Here is a 19,755-nt window from a genome sequence, read left to right on the forward strand (position 1 = left end):
TTAGGGGCGCCTGGGTGGCTCTGCCTTTGGCTTGTGAGGTCGTGATCTCACGGTCCTGGGATCGAGCCCAGCATTGGGCTCTCTGCTCAGCAGGGAGCCTGATTCCCCCCACCCACCTGCCTATCTGCCTACTTGTAATCTCTCTCTCTCTCTCTCTCTCTCTCTGTAAAATAAATAAATAAATAAATAATTTTTTAAAAAAAATTAAAACTTTATTTATTAAAACAAAACTTTTAAAAAGTTAAAACTCTCTTATAAGAACCACAAGTTACATCTTTTACACTTTGCTATTTCGATTGCATGCTCTCAGAATGGAGAGTGGACACTTTGTGATATTGCAGGTTCTTTTTTTTTTTTTTTTTTTACTTTTTTTTTTTTACTTTTTTTTTTTTACTTTTTTTTTTTTTTTTAAGATTTTACCCATTTGACAGAGAGACAGGCAGAGAGAGAGCGGGAAGCAGGTTCCCCGCCGAGCAGAGAGCCAGATGCGGGGCTCAATCCCAGGACCCTGAGATCACAACCCAAGCCGAAGGCAGAGGCTCAACCCACTGAGCCACCCAGGCGCCCTGGTATCCCAGGTTCTGTAACAGTGCCTAGATTAGGTGCTCAAGGCATGTATGCTGAATGGATTGATTTTATGAAAACGGTGTGCTATGTGACATTACCTGAAGATGCTAAAATCTTCACACTGCTAATGAGACTCACATTTTTATGTTTGTTATTCCATAGGAGATTGACGTCCTCCAATAATAGACCTCGAGAAGACAGCTGGCTAAAATCCTTATTTGTCCGGAAAGTTGATCCAAGAAAAGATGCCCACTCTAATCTCCTAGCCAAAAAGGAAACAAGCAGTCTATACAAATTGCAGTGTGAGTGATAGGTTTGCTCTCTTCATAGTTGACTTTTTTCCCTTTGTTCATAAGTTTATCGTTGAATTTTCTTTTGTTTCAGTTCACAATGTTAAACCGGAATGCCTAGAAGCATACAACAAAATTTGGTGTGTATACCAAACTATCCTTTACTTGGGGAAAATTAACAATTTGCGTCTTTGTTGGTTCAGCTAACCCTTGACAGCGGAGTGGGATCTTTGATCCCTCTTCTTGAAGCCGAATGTTCAGAGGCTCTTAAGTTGAGCTCTGTGTGGGACTGCCAAGGGCATTTTGATTTTAAGGACTCACACAGCTAACTCATCACGTAAGCTCTCAGACATTAGAATGTTCTAGGCTCTTAGGTTGGAAGGAACCGTCTAATGCCATCTAGTCCATCTGCTCACCAGTGCTTGAGTCCTTTCTGCAGACCTTCCTGACTGGTGTGTTTAAGTATATTCATACATTCCATCTCTGGATAACTTGAGTGTTAGGAATTAGAACTGACATCCCCGTGATCTCCACTGTTTCCAGTTGTACTCCTAACTAAAGCCACCACAAGGAAATCCCGTATATATTTGAATATAGCCACCATTTCTTCTCAAGTCTTCATTCACCAGGATTCAAGTCCCTTTGGCAGATTCTCATATGATAATGAGATCCATATGCTTTTGCAGAATTTGTAAACTTTAAGACCAAAGAGAGAATTAAGTGCACTCATTCTTGATTGAGCTAACAAATTGTATTTTAATGATCAGTTCTGAGCAAACATCATTAAAAAGCATTTTTTTACCTTTCACATCTGCTACTTTCATGAGAAAGCAGATGATTTTGTCACCAGAATCAGCATAATTTTTAGATGCAAAAACTTTTTGTTATTTTATTTGGGGAAGTGATTCATGAAATAAAACATTAACATAGAGTTCCTTAATCACCTCAGCATAGTTCTCTTTATTAAAAAATGTCCTAAAACAAAGCAGATGCATATTTCTAAATCTTTTTTCATAAAATGAAATTTCTTATCTATGTTAGTATTTCCTTGGGTTATCCTTCCTGTCCTGTTGGTATCACGTCATCTCCTGTCTCAGATTTTCATTTCCTGTGTGTTCATCTTTCCATTTGGATGTCTTCGTCTCCCTTCAAACTCAACATGTAGAATCACATGGTGCTTCCTGCCTCCCACACGTGTCACTCACCATGGTTTTAATTAACCTTTTCCTTAGTTCTTTGCAACTGGTTGCGAAGAGCTATGCATTCTTCGTTTGACATGCATTTTGGTTCTATTCCATTTCCTTCTCCATCTCCCTCTCCCAGCCTCTTTCTAAGTAACCTCCTCACTGAGTGACTTCCTGGCCTCAAGGCTGTACCTGTACCTTAACCCACACCCAGTTCATTAGCTAGAAGTTTATCAAATTAATCTCCCAGAGTTCTGCTTTCTCCTTCATCAAGTTTTTTTTCTTTTCTCTGAAACTGTTTCCAGTATATAAAGATGTAACTCCTGCCTAGTTTTTAGAGGCCCCAGTGATGGGTCTGCCCAACCCAGCCAGTTGTAGGTACAAGTACTACCTGCCTTACAGCCTTCATTCGTGTAGGGAAGGCCGTGGCTTCCAAGAGCAGCTTTGGAGTCCCCAGCAAAGAAGATACCACTCCGTATTGGCGAAAAACCTAAGCCTCATCGTCAGGCCCCAGCCCCTGTCTCGACACCACATTCTCTACAGATTTTCTTCGACACTGGCTCTCATTTGGGGTCGTTCATGTCATGACAAAAAAGGAAATTGTTTCCAATAATTATACATAATCCATCTTCCCCCACCCCTGATTTCCATCAGTCCAGTGTTATTTCTAGCATAAGTCTTTTTTGGCCTGTACAATGATCACACCGTGTGTGTTTTTTGAAGGGTGACATTTCAAAAAACACACACAGTGTGGTCATCATACAAGGTCATAAAACTGTTTGGGTTTTCATTTGGCTCGACAGAAGAGCATTCTGGGCTTTTCTCTGGTAACTGCATATACACTCAGTTCTGGTGCCCCCGCCTCTGGCAGTGATCACTAACTTTCACTCAGTGTCAGCAAATAGTTCGAACGGTTCCGTTTCCAATCCTTGATACCCTTTTGCATTTATTGTTCAATCTGTACTTTCTCATCACGGTTTTTCTGTTCAGAGCATGTGCCGGTTTTAGCTTTTATTTTGGGATGGCATCGTCATGTCTCTTCCTTTTGCCTTGCTCTGGGTATTCGAATCTGTACGATAGGAGGTTTCCATGGAGCCAAGCTCTGGCACCGCTGTTAAATGAACAGGCTGTGATAACTGTCATTGCTCTGCCGCTAGTCTACAGTCACTGGTGATGAACTCGGGGGGCATGCAACATAGGGTTGTATGATACTTCCCAAATCCCATCAGCTCCACATGGTATCTTTAATTTGGTTTCTGATGCCCTCAGGGACTGTTCGAGCTGGGTTGCTTCCAGGCTGTGTTGGGTTCCAGCTCTGTCCTCCTCCTCCTTCCTTAGAGCCAGCTTGTTCTCTGCCCCGGCCGCCTCTGCCTGCCCGTGCCACTTCTGTTGTCCCGGTCTTAAACATCACTTCCTTCTCTTTTTCCTTCCGCGCTCTTTTTCTGTTCCTGTTTCTCTCCTTCCCGTCTTGGGAACCAGCAGAACTTAGCTCTTAGAAACTTCACCATTCCTAGGTACTTCATTTTTTTTTTCCTGAAATAGCAAATAGTAGACCCATGTAGTTCCTGGAATGCTGGGACCTTTGGCTCTTCCTTATCCATTTTTATCACTGCGGTTGTTTCCAGCTGTTCTAGGTAGTTGGGTTATGGGAACCTGAGTCTGATAAGGGGGATGTTAGAGTAGAACGTAGCTAAAAGGGTAATTCTCAACACAGGGTTATCGTAAATGTATTGTGATGTTAGTTGTCAGAACAGAGTAGATGGCCTTCTCCCTGTTGCTGATCATGTGTCCACCTGGTAAGATCTTGTCAGTTGTTTAATTAGTGTTGCTGTTTCTTCTCTTTAAGTCAAGAGGTGTTGCCAAAGATTCATGAAGATAAGCACTACCCTTGTACTCTGGTGGGGACCTGGAACACGTGGTACGGCGAGCAGGATCAAGCTGGTAGGAAGCAGAAGTCTTTGGAATAAACACTTGTTTCCTATGCATTTCCTGTTAATGACTTAACTAATATTTAATTTAATTCTTGTTTTTATAATCAAAGCTTTCCAAGTCTGTCTAGTTTTATGTTTAAAATAGTTTGTCCAGGGGCACCTGGGTGGCTCAGGGGGTTAAAGCCTCTGCCTCCGGCTCAGGTCATGATCCCAGGGTCCTGGGATGGAGCCCCGCATCGGGCTCTCTGCTCTGCGGACAGCCTGCTTCCTCCTCTCTCTCTGCCTGCCTCTCTGCCTACTTGTGACTCTGTCTGTCAAATAAATAAATAAAATCTTAAAAATAAGTAAATAAATAAAATGAAATAGTTTGTCTAGTAATTGATTTCAAAAAACTACTTTTTTTCTTTAGCATTTGAATCCATTATTGGAAATTTATGGTGTCACTCACATGCCAACACATAGCACAGTACAGTTTTGTGTCAACGTAATGTGTGTGTAGCCTGTTTTCGAGGTAAGAGTATCATGAAACCCTAAATGTATGTTCTCTTTTAAAATATATTTCAGTGCACCTCTGGAGGTATGAAGGAGGTTACCCAGCCCTCACAGAGGTCATGAGTAAACTCAGAGAAAATCAGGTATGATTTTGAATAATGTTCATTTACTCAGACTAATGTGAAAATAAATGATAGTACAAAATTAAATGACTCTTTTCTATCATTTTTTAACGTTAATAAACTTTTTTGAGGTACAAGTTTTATTGTTTGGATTCTTGAAGCTGTACTGCAACTAGTTAACGGGCTGTAATACTATTAACATAACAGTTCTTACTGTGCTTTGAAACTCGGGAGCCGGTACTTCGAGGCCAGCAAGTCAGCATGGTAGAAACAGTGAGCCCTGGGTTACCTAACACACCGCTGCTTTGGGAACCGACTGTCTCTTCAGTGATGGGTGCAGGTCGATGAAGAGAATTTGAATAGCCACACACTACCGAAAGAAAACATTTCGTGTAGATTCCCAGTCCAAACATAAGTGGCTTTTGGACCATCTGGTATTCTGGAGTCCCTGTGTCACTTCTATTCCTTTGTTGTCAGTCACTGTCGGGAGAACTTAAAACCGTAGGAATTGCATTTGCTCGTGTTGTTACCTGAGTACTTGGGATGGCCACGTAGTTTGTAACTCCGGACGCTTCTGAGAGTGAAAGTGAGTGCTTCGAATTTTTGTGCTGGCTCAACAAGCTGTAAACCAGGGCTGTCTCGGGCCACCTGGGACCCTTTTTATGGTAGCATTCTATCGTAGGAGGAATATAAATGATACAAGAGTGGGTTTATATGTAACTATCAGAGCATATCATGAGCACATTTTTTGTTTACCTCAAAGGAATTTGTGGAATTCCGCAAGGCAAGAAGCAACATGCTTCTCTCTAGGAAGAATCAGCTGCTGTTGGAGTTCAGTTTCTGGAATGAGCCTGTGCCACGGTCAGGACCTAATATATACGAACTCAGATCTTACCAGCTCCGAGTAAGTACTAAAATCCGGGTTAACAGCCCTCATTCTTCTGTGAGGAGGCGTGAGCACCCTTTAGTGCCAGAAACAAAAGTTGAGTTTACATTTTGTGATGTGTGTTTGGCATAATATTTTGATTGGTTTGTCTTCTCCGCTGTCCAGTTCTTCTCTTCCCTTTTTTTTTATCTTCTTCTCTCTTATTCTTTCTCTTCTGCCAAGCTCTTTTGTTTTTTATAATCTTATGTATAATGTTTATTATTTGACATTTTTCCATCCAGCATAGTGGTTTTTAAGAGGAAAGACCTAAAATGCAGGACTAGCTGTAATATATAGCATCTGCTGTCATTGAACTAGAGCTACTAATAAATGTGGCCCCGCTGAATAAATCGCACAGCACTGTAAGTGTCGAAGGGAATAATATTTTGTAAACCTTTCATGGTGCTTCCCCACTGAGCACTACTAGAAAGAAAGCCCCAGATGGCAACATTGTTAAAAGGAGTACGTTTCAGTAGTAGATCTTAGTAGTCTAATACTCACCATTATACTGGAAAAAATAGTGATTCAGTAAATTGAAATTTTTTTTTTTAATTTCACAATAAAGTCTGAATGGGTGCCAACAATTGAGTTCAGTACCTCTGGAGAATGGACCTAACTATGGTTTTGATAACCATAATTGGATGCTTTACTCTAAGTACTGCCTTCTTACTTGAAATAGAATAGAATATTACTTCCACCCTGGGATAGATATGAGCGTGGAAATAATATTAATTTGTTACATTTTTTACGTTATACTTCATGTTATTAAAAGTTATTTTTAAGTTAGTCTTGTCATTTGATATTTTTTATACTACTATTTCCATACTTCTTCACAGAACTAACAAACCAAAATCCAAATCTCTTTTCAGCCAGGAACTATGATAGAATGGGGCAATTACTGGTGAGTATATTACCGAACGGTGAGCTTGTGATCATACTAATAGATTATTTTAGGTCATAGTGTTAATTCCAGAAATAAAATCTGGGGATAAAGCCATGATTTGATACTAGACTGTTTTATTTGATGTTTCTATTATGAAATTTTTTTGAACATACACAAAACTAGAGGAAATAACCCCACAAATCTTCCCACCTTCCATGCCCGTGACTTAGCTTCCATAGTTACCAACACCTGCCAGTCTTGCTCAGGTCTGACTCGCCCAACCCAGACTATTTGAAGGTAAATCCTGAATAACGTGTCATATATATATAGATAGATAGGTATATTTATATATATCTATATATATATTTATGTATATCTATATATATTTAATAAAAACCCACTGTTGCATTAGGTTATTTCATATTCTTCTTGGATATTACTTTTTTTGAAATGTTTTTGTCACACAGCACCACAGTGACACAGTTGCTTGTGTTTTTTTCCTTCATTTGAGTAACAAAGTACGGTTTTTCCGCAAACTGATCTATAAATTCACAACAATCCCAGTCAGAACCCCAACAAAACTTCAGAAATGCAAAGGACCCAAGACAGCTAAAACAACCTTAAAAAGCAGAACAAAGCTGGAGGACTCTCACTTCTCAATCTGAGAACTGACTACAGAGCTAGCGTAATCCAGGCCGTGTGGTACGAGCATAGGAATAGGCAAATCAATGGAACAGAAGTGCAAGTTGAGGAGGAAACTCACATACATGAGTCATTGGCTTTCAGTCCATGACCAAGTCATTTCAGTGGGGACAGATAGCCTTTCAACAAAGGGTGCTGAAACAACCGAATATCTTTGCAAAAGGATAAATTTAGACCCCTGTCTCACATATATACCAAAATTAACCATAACACAGCTTTCAGAAGAAAACATAGGAGAGAATCTTTGTGATCTAGGGTTAAGCAAAGAGTTCTTAACCAAAACCACAGTGCACATAAGAAAATGATAAATTATAACTCATCAGAATTAAAAACTTCTATAATTCAAAGGGCATCATTTTAAAATTAAAAGGCAAGTAAGTCATAGACTGGGAGAAAATTTTACAAATCATATCTGATAAAGGACTTGTATCCACATATATAAAAAAGTCCTACAACTCAATAATAAGACGACAAATAACCCAGTTAAAAATGGACAGAATTTGAATAGACAGTTCTCTAAAGATCCACAAACAGCCAAAGGATGTTCAGCATCATTAATCATAAGAGAAATGCAAATCAAAACCACAATAAGATACCATCTCATACCCTCTCTGAAGGCCATTATCAAAAGAACAGGAAATAATAAGTGTTGGTGAAGATACAGAGAAATTGGGACTTTGTACATTGTCAGTAAGAATGTAAAATGTTGCAGCCACTAGGAAAAAACAGTACAACAGTTCTTCAAAACATTAAAAATAGAATTATCATGATCTAGCAACCCTCCTTCTGGATATATAATCAAAAGAATTCAAAGCAGCATTTCAAGGAGATATTTTCACATTCACGTTCATTACGACATTAGTCACAGTAGCCCAGAGGTGGAAGCAACTCAGATATCCATTGACAGATGAATGGATAAAGAAAATCTTATATATACATATAAAGGAACGTTACGCAGCCTTTCAAAGAAGGAAATTCTGCCATGTGCTACAATATGACGAGCCTTGAGGACATTAAGCCAGTCATAAAAGGACAAATACTATGATTCCACTAATATGAGTATCTAAAGTAGCCCAAATCACAGTAACAGAAAATGAATAGTTGCCAGGGTCCCGGTGAAGGGAACTTGGTATTTAGTGGGTATGGAGTTCAGTTTTGCATGATGAAGTTCTGGAGATCTCTTGCGAATGTACTTGACACTATTGAACTGTGAAGTGGCTGAGATAAGTTTAATGTTATGTGTTTTTAATGATAGAATAAATTAATAGTAAAAAATGATAATCATAAAATAAATCTTAAAAGATGTTTTTCAGTGGGCAAAGGATTTGAATAGACATTTCCTCAAAGGAGATGTATAAATAAATGCTAATAAGCACATGAAAAGTGCCCAACCCTCTCAGTGGTTAGGGAAATGCAAAGTAACATCACAAGGAGATAAGACTCCACACATGTTCAGAGGGCTATAGCTAAACAGACAGATAGTAACAAATGTTGGTGAGGTTGGGAATGCATTGGGGCCCTCATACATTGCTGGGAAGAATGTAAAATGGTGCAGGCACTTGGGAAAATAGGCAGTTACTCAAAATGTTACACGTGGAATTACAATATGGCCCAGCAGTTCTGTTCCAAGAGAATGAAAGCATCCATATAGATTCATATCCGTGATCATAGCATTTCTCGTAATAACCAAGTAGTGCAAACAACCTAAATGCCGGTCAGCAGAGGAATGGATAAACAAGCCGTGGCGGGTCCGCGTGGGAGTCTACTCAGCAATGAAAAGGAGTGAACCACAGATAAGTGCTCGAAGTACACATGTACGAAATGTCCAGAAACGTCTAATCTATATAGATGGAAGGATGAGTGGTTTCCTGGGGCTGGAGGTGGGAACAGAAAATGTTGCAGATGGGCACAAGGGATCCTAGCTTAAGTGGATGGTAGTGATGATCGCACAAGGCTGTAAGTTTACTTCTAAAAAAAAGTACTATATTCTAAAAAAAAGTACATCGAATTTAGTTTTATAGGTTATAAAATATACCTCAATGAAGCTGCTAATGACACACCTCACTAAAGAGAATTTATACCATGAATCCAAGGATAATTCAAAATAAGGAAATTGATAGATACAACACAGTCAAGTGTGTAATTGGTGTGTGGCCTCTGCACCCCAGCCTGTCGCCTCCATGCCTCTGTTAGAGCACTTGTCAGCCCAGGAGCCGCTCCGCTTTCCAGTCCCTCACACTGTCTACAAGGCCTGGCCCATCCTGGGCGGTTGGTAAACGTTTAACGGACAGCGGAAACTCGTGGTTGCACATGAAGTTGGTTGGTTCAACCAACAATGGTTGGTCCATTGCCAAACCTGTGAACAACCTGTGTGTCTGAGGGAAATGGATTATAGTAAATTCGTGTGGTAGAATCCTACACGGTGGCTAACGTGAAACAGGTTGGCAGATGCAGTGATATTGAAAAGCCAAGTTGAGGAGAAAGAGCTAGTTAGAGAATATGTACAACATGTTGTCTTGAAGGTAAATTTTAAAATGATACAAGAGTGATATAAACAAGTTCTATGAAAAAGATATAATTACTTTTCATGGATACACACATATGAAGTAGAAATATAGAACCGTGGACAGGAAGACGGTCTTCGAAAGAGAGGTAACTGCTTCCAAAAAGTGGTGACTAGTCGGGGGTGCAGGGGAAGAATGCAAAGGGAGCTTCATCTGTTCCTGTGGCGGTCATTTCTGTTTGAAAAGATCTGAAACTAAAAATCTAGGTGGCCAGAGTGTTTTAATGGGCACAAATGAACAGTATAAAAATCATCTTAGTACATGTTTAGAGCATTTGGTAAGATTCAACACCAATTTTATTCATAACACTAACTTCTAAAAAGAGACACTTTAAAAATTAGGAATAGAGAATATTTTCTTAAAATCACGGGTTGGCAGGCTTTTCTGTAAAGGCCCAGTTAGTAAATATTTTAGGGTTTATTGACCATTCTGTATCCAAAACAATTACTTCACTCCGCTGTTTTAGTATGAAAGCAGCCAAGAATGACTTGTACATGGATGAGCATGGCTGTGTTCCAAGAAAACTACTTTTTTAAAGATTTTATTTATTTATTTGACAGACAGAGATCACAAGGAGGCAGAGAGGCAGGCAGAGAGAGAGGAGGAAGCAGGCTCCCCGCTGAGCAGAGAGCCCAATGTGGGACTCGATCCCAGGACCCTGAGATCATGACCTGAGCTGAAGGCAGAGGCTTTAACCCACTGAGCCACCCAGGCGCCCCCCAAGAAAACTTTATTTATGGATGCTGAAATTTGAATGTCATGATTTTCATGTGTCATGAAATATTATTCTTTTGATGAGATTTTTTTCAAGCATTTAAAAAGGTAGAAATCGGGCACCTGGGTGGCTCGGTGGGTTAAGCCTCTGCCTTCAGCTCGGGTCATGATCTCAGGGTTCTGGGATTGAGCCCCATTATCAGGATCTCTGCTTAGCCATGAGCCTGCTTCCCTGTCTCTCTCTCCCTCTCTGCCTGCCTCTCTGCCTACTTGTGATCTCTCTCTGTCAAATAAATAAATAAAATCTTTAAAAAATAAAAAGGTAGCAATCATTCTCAGGTTTTGGGCCATGAAAACAAGCTACAGAAGGTGGGATTTAGTCTGAGGGTCTGTTTTGCCAGCCCTGACCTAAAGGATAAAACTCTCCATTTCTTCTTTTTTTTTTTTTTTAAGATTTTATTTATTTACTTGATAGAGAGACAGTGAGAGAGAGCATGAGGGGAGAGAATGTTAGAGGGAGAAGCAGACTCCCCATGGAGCAGGGATCCCAATGCAGGACTTGATCCTGGGACTCCAGGATCACGACCTGAGCCAAAGGCAGTAGCTCAACCAACTGAGCCATCCAGGTGCCTCGTTTCTTCCATCTTAACAGCTACGTTAAACTGGATGCTGTAACATAAGAAGCATGCTCAAGAGCATTATCACAAAACACCAACTTTTACCATCATTTTATATAGTTTCTAAAAATCCTATTGTAAGGAAGAAACAAATAGAAGTTACAATAATGTAAAACCTCCGGAATTAAGAGGGATTGAAGAGTAGGTTATTGGCCATTAGTCAGACATTAACCCTTTGGCTTCCTTATCTTTAAATGAGAACCTCTGACTTTTTACTTACTTTCAGCTTAGATGTGTTCTTTTTTCAGCAATGAAATTTCTTGCTTTGAACTGTATAATTTCTAAGATTTCTTCTAGCACCAAAAACAGTTCTGGATTTATTTTTTAAGATTTTATTTTTAAGTAACCTCTGTACCCAGCATGAGGCTTGAACCCACAACCCAGAGATTGAGAGTCACGTGCTCTATAACCGGAGCCAGCAGGGGCCCCTGTGATTCTTATCTCTAATAAATCTTGTCTTCTTGGATCATCAAGAAGGCTACATAATGCAAGTTAGAAATTTTTTTTAATTTGAAAACTAAGACATACCTATTTAATTGGATACCACTTTTAGAGGCACCGTTTTATTAAAGGATCTTTTTTAGGGAGGGGCCTTATAAACGTAATAATTCGGTTGCCTGCAGAATAGGATCATTCATTAGTTCCATTTTTGCACATTACTAATTAAGACTTGCCCGCCGTGGACTTCACAAAGAAGTGCTGAGATGATTCTTCAGTTAAGTATTTATAAAGCCAGTTCAGCATGCAATTTATATTTTGGCACATAGGTAACTATTTAAGATGGTGATCTCCTCTTCAGTACATGCTTCTGATTATTACCAGGCTAAGGCAAGTATGTTTTCTTTGCCTCCTGTAACTGAATTAGAAAAATTCATAATGGAATGAATAATGCTGAATATTTATCACGATCAATGAAAGACAGTTTTTCCCACTCTGAGCTAGAGTGCACATTAAAGTGATTTGCTTAATTTCAATAATTTACCAACCAGATTTATGATTATTATGAAGCTGTTGGTCACTTAATTCTGAATGTAAGGGTTAAAGAATTTAATATTATTTGGGGGCACTAGCAAGAGATCCCTCCTTCACCGCAGCAGAATCTGAAGGCGTGGGTCCCGCTCAAGAGTGGAGCTCGTGGGGATGAGAGCCAAGATGCACAGATCAGTCTGGAGGATTCTGGCTGTGTCACTCCTGCTCTGGTTGCCATTGCTTGGATCTGTACCCCACCACTGTCTTGAGATGTTCTGATTCAGTTGCTGTGAAGTTTGCCTCCAGGATGAGAAAGTGCCGGTCAAGCCAACTGAAATCTCTTGTCCCTCAAGAGTTCTGTCTCACTGTAGATGTGAGTAGATTAGAATCCTTGTTCTTAACGCCTCCAGCTCCTTTAATTAGAATGAATCCATCTTCCCAAGTCCTGCCAACTCTGGTACCTTGAGGTGACAGTCTTCAGGCCCAAACCTGGGCAGTGTTGGAGTAAATATACCGGGTGGTCTGTGGTGTGGGGTCTCGGAGACACCCTGGCTATTTTCCAGGTGACTTCTGTATATCACTTCGGGCCACTTCCTTCATTTTCAAGTTTGATTCTGAAAACTGCTTTTGGAAAACATAATTTTTTTAAAAGATTTTATTTATTTGAGAGAGCGAGCATGGATGCACACACTCAGTCTAGGGGAGGGGCAGAGGGAGAGAGAGCAGCAGACTCCCAGCTGAGTGCAGAGCCTGATGAGGGACTTGATCCCAGGACCCTGAGTCCATATCAAGAGTGCGATGTTAACCAACTCAGCCACCGAGGTGCCCCTGTACATTTTTCTTAAAAACGATTTTAGGGGGCGCCTGGGTGGCTCAGTGGATTAAGCCGCTGCCTTCGGCTCAGGTCATGATCTCAGGGTCCTGGGATCGAGTCCCACATCGGGCTCTCTGCTCAGCGGGGAGCCTGCTTCCCTCTCTCTCTCTGCCTGCCTCTTTGCCTACTTGTGATCTCTCTCTGTCAAATAAATAAATAAAATCTTTAAAAAAAAAAAAAAAAACGATTTTAGGATTTCAGGCATCACTACATCGATAAACAAAGTACTCTGCAAATATGAAAGAAGGTGTTTAAGGAGCTGGGTTTTGCAGTAGGAAATCTTAAAAAGGAATGTTGAAGAAGACAAGTGCCAGTTTTTAGCCAACTTAATCACAATTCCATGTCATGCACGTGGGCACACGTATATACGTGTTCTTCTACACATTGGAATGCCTTTGGTAATTTTCCTGATGGTTTGTTCTGATGAAAGAAAGAAAGGCCAGGGGGGTTTTCTTTCATTTTTTTATTGAAATATGGTCGACACACATGTTAAAGTAGTTTCCGGCGTACAACAGTGATTTGACAAGTGAGTACATTATGTTCTGCTTACCCCAAGCGTAGCTGCCATCTGTCACCATACGACAACACTATGACAATACCACAAGGCAGCTTCCGTTTTGATAGTGATGCTGGATTGCCAGGAAGCTCCACGTTCATGGTTATTCAGTGTGTTTTCCAGAATTCCTGGTCTGCAGCTGCTTTGAAGGCGTGCTCCCTTCATCTCTCTTAAACCCCATTCTCCAGACGCGGTCCCTGTCTCCCTAAGATACAGTAGCTTCGGCATCTTGACTGCTCTAACATCCACGTTTCCCTCGCGTTCTCTCAGCGTGTTCTTGGAGAAGCAGTTCTTGTTAAGTTGGTGGGTCCTATCCTTGGCCAATTTTCTCAACTATTGTATCCTCAAGCACTGATTTTGAGTCATTCATTACCGTCCACTTCCCCCAAGATGACTGTTAAAGCTACAGAAAAGTACAGTTGCACTTAGATATGTTATCCACATGAAAATAATTTTCAGTTGCATTTGATAGCTGAAAAACACTTAGTCTTCATATGGTACCACTTGCTCTGAGGGGGGAGAATCGGATCCTTCCAGCATACCCCACTCCGTACCTGAACGTTGTCATTTTTCCTCACAGGGCTCGTGCGATTCGCTTCAGGCAGGACGGTAGTGAAGCAGTGGGAGGATTCTTCTCTCAGATTGGGCAGCTTTACATGGTCCATCATCTTTGGGGTACGTAACTTTTTCCTTCGTTTTTGTGTTACAAGGATTCCAGAGTTCGTTACCAAATGAGCCACACCAGGCAACACAACACCGCTCCCATCAGTAACTTTACACACTGCAGCAAACTGAAACGCAGAAGGTAAGTGCTGGGCTGTCTAGAAGGAAGGAGGTCAGCAGTGAAGGGCCCGTAGACGCAGGGTGCGTTAGAGGCTGACGTGAGCGTGAGGAAAATGGTGAGCGGAGCAAGAGAAGCGAGCAGCCACGGGAGAGGGAAGATGATAAAGCTGCCATTCCTTTCTAGCACTTCTGTGGCTCCTCACAGGTTATCCCACATTCGATCCAGAAAGGCAGGTCCCCACGTGCTCACTTACCGCCTGCCTCGTATCTGAGACTGTCATTCTGGAGGCCCTTCTCCTGTCACCTTTTCCATCCCTGCTCACTTTGGTCCGGCATTATCTTTGGTATCTCTCAGGGCCTGACTTAGATGTCCCCCTCACCCCCCAGTGAACGTCACTCTCCTCCTCAGCCTCCAGAGCCCGATACCGTGTAGGTTGTCATTTGTGGCTGTGTGTGCCTGTCCCCCTGATAGAACAGGAGCCGGGTCTGAGTAACAGCTTGGCACATTTGGGGCTCGTACGTGTATGTGCATTGACGTTCAGACGCCTGGTGGTTTGGTCAGTTAACCGTCCAACTCTTGATCTCATCTCAGGTCTTAATCTCAGGGTGTGAGCTCAAGCCCTCCATGGGCTGCACAGTGGGTGTGGAGCCCACTTTTAAAAGAAATGAAAAGCATAACTCATTTCTGGACCATATTCGTTAACTGACCTGTCGGGTCCCACCAAGGGCGGCACCCTGTCTGCCTGGTGTGTCAGCATGGCAGGCGTACAGGGACGGTGACGGGCTCATGAGGGAAAAGCCAACACGAGGGACGCGCCACGAGGCCGTGTCTGTGATCGGTAATGGAGGGGTTTATATTCGGGGCGCTCCCAGCACTTGCGTGGAGTTGGGGCATCGATAGAAGGTGAGTAGGAGCTAGACTTCAGGACCTGAAGGAGTTGGCAGGTAAAGGCAAGAAGGAGGCGTCAGAACAGTGGCGGGAAAACAGGAGACTATGAGAAGTGGTCAGAAAACGAGATGGTGCAGCCTGGCTGTAGGTAGGCGAGCTGCCGGGGGACGTACGTCTGAATGGGAACGCCTTCCCCCCAGGTCTTCGGGGTCCGGGGAGGAGACCCCCATCCTCACCCCATCACTCCTTCCACCAGGAGCTTAGCTCAGCGGCACGCATTGGGCTTTCCTGGCGGGTGAGCGAGTGAAAACGCCGCACCAGGGGCGCCTGGAGGGACCGTCGGTTGAGAGTCCGTCTCTTGGTTTGGGCTCAGGTTATGATCTCAGGGTTGGGAGATCGAGCCCCAGACCAGCTCCGGACTCAGCAGGGAGTCGGCCTGAGATTCTGTTCCCCTCCCGCTCTGCCCTTCCCCCGACTTGTGCGCTCGCTCGCTCTCCTTCTCTCTCTCAAAAATGAATGAATAACATCTTTTAAAAAGAAAAGAAAAGAAATGGAAACCCTGCAGCAAATAATAAATGCCAGTAACCTCAGCTCCCGTCGAGGCAGGTGCCGCCCTGTCCTGGGGCTTCATTTTCCAGCCGGCTGGGACCGGACTCCGTAGATACCAGAGTGTTCGAATGCGATAGACTTGGAGCCAAATCTTTAATACCTGCCTTTAGAGGTTATGCTAAACATAATGTAACCTTTATGGGCTTGAGATAGGGTGATGTCATTCTTATTATTTCTTTTTAAGATTTTTTTTTATTTATTTGACAGAGACCTAGACAGAGATCTCAAGTAGGCAGAGAGGCAGGGAGAGAGGAGGAAGGCTCCCCGCGGAGCAGAGAGCCCGATGCGGGGCTCGATCCCAGGACCCTGGGATCATGACCTGGGCCGAAGGCAGAGGCTTTAACCCACTGAGCCACCCAGGCGCTCCTATTATTACTACGTTTTTTAAACAGTACGTGGAATGTCTCAAGGAAATAAACTGAAAAGTCAGCCCTGTTCCCCTCACTCACTTACCCCTCAGGCTTGGCACCAGACGTCCTCAGGGCCTCCACTCAGGTCAGGGTTTACAGTGTGTCTGGATGGGAACTCCCAGGTGAAGGAGTAGACAGGCAGGCACCAGGGTGTCACAGACCCTTAACTCTGTCCCACGGGAAGGGCTTGAGGTTTCACAGAGCAGCACAAGAGGCGGCCACAATGCGCAGACGCGGAAGCTAGGAACAGTGCGGTGCTCTGGCTTTGCAGAGTGGCCAGGTGGCAGCTCGTGTCTTTTCTTAGGCAGTGCCTTTCTCTGCCTGCCTTTGTTGTCCCCAGTCCATGTGCCAAACGTCCACTGCCTGCTCTCTACTTCATGGGAGAAAGTACTGAGATGCGCAGAACTGAATTTTCAGTTGCCTGCCTCCAAAACCTTGCCCTCCCTGTGCCGTACTTTTTAGAGAACCTCCAGCCCGTGCTCTGTCACCCTTACAGCCGCGCGCGCCACAGCGCGGTATCTGTGACTCACAAATACATCAGCTAGAATCGGCTGCCGTCGAGTCACTGCACCAGGCTCAGACTTGAGCACGTCCGACTCCAGAGCAGATCTGTCCACAGCACAGCAGCTCTTCCTCTCGCCTGCACGCTTGATGCCGCTCTTTCCTCCCCCAAACGCCCCACTGCACCCGCTTGCTCGCCACCATCTCATCCAGGGGCTCCCTCCCTCAGCAGTACGTCCATACTCAAGGGCCTCCCACCTTTAAAAGCCTCCCCAACAGCACCTGGGTGGCTCAGTGGGTTAAAGCCTCTGCATTCGGCTCGGGTCATGATCCCAGGGTCCTGGGATCGAGCCCCGCGTCCGGCTCTCTGCTCCGCAGGGAGCCTGCTTCCTCCTCTCTGCCTGCCTCTCTGCCTAGTTGTGATTTCTCTCTGTCAAATAAATAAAATATTAAAAAAAAATTTTAAAGCCTCCCCAACAAAAAAACAGTAACAAAATAAAAGCCTCCCCAAATCCAAATGTGGATAGACTGATGAACAGATAAACAAAATGTGGTATGTACGTATTTATCCGTCTGGAGGGAGCGGAATGCCAGTCCATACTGCAACACAGATAACCCTTGAAAGCATTAAATTCCCTTATACGAGGTGTCTAGAAAAGGCAAGTTCATAGAGACAGTAGCAGAGTAGAGGTTACCAGGGGCTGGGGGGCAGGGAGAATGGGGAGTTAGTGTTCAGTGGGTACAGTTTTAATTTGCGATGGTGAAAAGTTTTAGAGATGGATAGTCATGAAAGGGGGACAGTTGTGAAGGTATTTAACGCCACTGAATTGTACATTTTTAAATAGTTAAAAGTTAATTTTGCTGGGTGCCTGGGTGGCTCAGTTGGTTAAGCTTCTGCTCAGGTCATGATCTCAGGGTCCTAGGATAGAGCCCCACATCGGGCTCCCCACTCAGCAGAGAGTCTGCTTGTCCCTCTACCCTTGCCCCTCCCCACCTCAGCCTCACTCTCTCCCTCTCAAATAAATAAATCTTTTTAAATAAAAGTTAATTTTGCTGTGCATATTTTACCATAATAAAACATTTTAATTAAAAAAATTAAAAATTTGAAATGAAAAAATAAGAACACAGCCGTCCCCAACCTGTGTTCTCTGCAAGGGGAGTGACCACTCAGTGCACTGGCCGTGCGCCTGACCTCAGTTGGAATCCTACTGCTTGTCACATTAATGCTGTTTTACTCTGGGTAGTAAAAGGTACAAGATTTGTTTTCCTTCTATTTTTCAGCATCTTCAAAACTGCTTTAATAAATGTATACTCTGTTACTAGTTGAGGGAAAGTTTATCTTAGACGGTTAAACTGCTAGGCCTACAAGGGTAGGTCTTCTCATCAGGAAAAGGAAATCCTGTGGAGAACAGGTGCGTGTCCCAGAATAGAAACTAGAATCCCCGATTCTTACCCTTTTATTCTTCACTGTCAAAATGCCTCAGAGGTATTTCCCTGGTGAGTGGTTGGAAGGAGGTTGCCTAGGCTGGGAACCAGAAACCAAGGCATCCGGATGCGTTCTCTGAATTGTACCACGCGACACCCAAGACCTGATGCCTTTGACACTCTTCTCTCCACCTGGAGGAGCTTTCTCTTCTGTTCCTGTCGGTGACTTCTTTTCAACCTTCAAGGCGCACCTGGTCAAATCACACCTCCCACAGCTCTCTCTCATCCTCCCCGCTCTGTTCTCAAGGAGACCACCATGTTCTTTGCCTTTACTAGTCTTTTTACTCTCCACCGCAGTGAACAGTCTGTCACCCACATCATTGTAGTGCTTTGGAAATGTTGAGCAAAATTGAATTGAATATTATTCATCTGTAGTTTGACAGTTTCTGATTATGAATTTAACATGTTATTGAAGAAATCACTTGGTTTGAAATATAGGTCTTGGATCGATGAGACTGTCAAACTTAGGGAGCTCTTTGGCTTCTCACAAGGCCTAAATAATTTTGCTCAGAGTAACCAGCTTATAGTGAGCCCAGCTTAGTGTTAAATCCGCAAAGTGGTCTCTTTGAGAAAACTAGCCGAGCAGCTGACCCAGTACTTGACATACTAGTGGGATACAGGACATTTTCTTTGGTTTGAGCCTTGCTTCTGTGTGTTCCTTTTCAGCTTACAAGGATCTTCAGAGCAGGGAAGATATACGGAATGCAGCCTGGCATAAACATGGCTGGGAAGAATTGGTATATTATACAGGTAATATTTTCATAAACTTAAAACTTGTCGTTCTTCTCATCTTAACTGTATTCTTTCCCCCCAAGGCCAATATGTACTTTTTATTTTTTAAAAGTGTATTGCTCTAGGATGGTGACTCATAAGGTTTGGGGGATGGAGAATGGTCAGATTTTTCTTTAATAGTTACATGCCTTGTTTTCAATAAGGAACTTTCATTATTTCAAGTATGTGTGGGGGACGCCTGGCGGGCTCAGTCAGTGGGTTATGTGACTCTTGATCTCATAAGGTTGTGAGTTCAAGACCCACTTTGGGTGTAGGTATTATTTAAAAATAAAATCTTAAAAAAAAAAAAACAAGTATTGTCTGGTACAGTTTTCAAAACCTTGTATGTTGTAAATTTTACATCATTCCCTTTTTTTTGTACTTTTCAATATTCTCTGAATATTTATTACACAGTATTCTTCTGGGCTTTCCCTTTTCTCATCAAAGTTATCTATTCCCAAAAACATTGTAATTTAGTACAGCAATTAAAAGTAATTTTGAAAATTAATTTGACATTTTGCATGGATAGCCACATACATTATACTATGAAATCCTGCTGGCTTGATTTTTGATAAGAACAGTTGGGCTGAATACAACCCAGTAACGTGGACACAGGTTATAAGTACCAATCATGTTGCATGTCAGGTACATTTAAGTCCATATGCTACTAAGAAAATCAAAGAGTAATTTGTTCTAGAAAATAAGTGTTATCTTGTCTTTTGGTTCAGAACATCTTGTAATTGTATGTGGATGATTTGCTTATTCTTAAACATTCATTAGTTCCAAGAGGCGTAGTATTTTACTCAGCAATCGGTTTCAGTGCTGTCTGTAGTTACATGCAGTATTACTTGGTTTTA

General features: G+C 42.5%; 1 protein-coding gene across 1 annotated transcript in view; it reads left to right on the top strand.

The window, feature by feature from the left end:
* NIPSNAP2 (nipsnap homolog 2) overlaps window positions 1–19,755 on the top strand; it is a 34,668-nt gene that overhangs the window by 13,442 nt on the left and 1,471 nt on the right. The window contains exons 2-9 of the mRNA XM_045992606.1: window positions 730–869; window positions 952–997; window positions 3,888–3,982; window positions 4,537–4,607; window positions 5,350–5,490; window positions 6,381–6,412; window positions 14,031–14,125; window positions 18,794–18,877. Of these exons, the coding sequence (XP_045848562.1) occupies window positions 730–869; window positions 952–997; window positions 3,888–3,982; window positions 4,537–4,607; window positions 5,350–5,490; window positions 6,381–6,412; window positions 14,031–14,125; window positions 18,794–18,877 (704 nt within the window). The remainder of the gene's footprint in view (window positions 1–729; window positions 870–951; window positions 998–3,887; window positions 3,983–4,536; window positions 4,608–5,349; window positions 5,491–6,380; window positions 6,413–14,030; window positions 14,126–18,793; window positions 18,878–19,755) is intronic.

The sequence above is a fragment of the Meles meles genome, chromosome 21 (genome assembly GCF_922984935.1).
Source record: "Meles meles chromosome 21, mMelMel3.1 paternal haplotype, whole genome shotgun sequence".
NCBI classification, from domain to species: Eukaryota; Metazoa; Chordata; class Mammalia; order Carnivora; family Mustelidae; genus Meles; species Meles meles.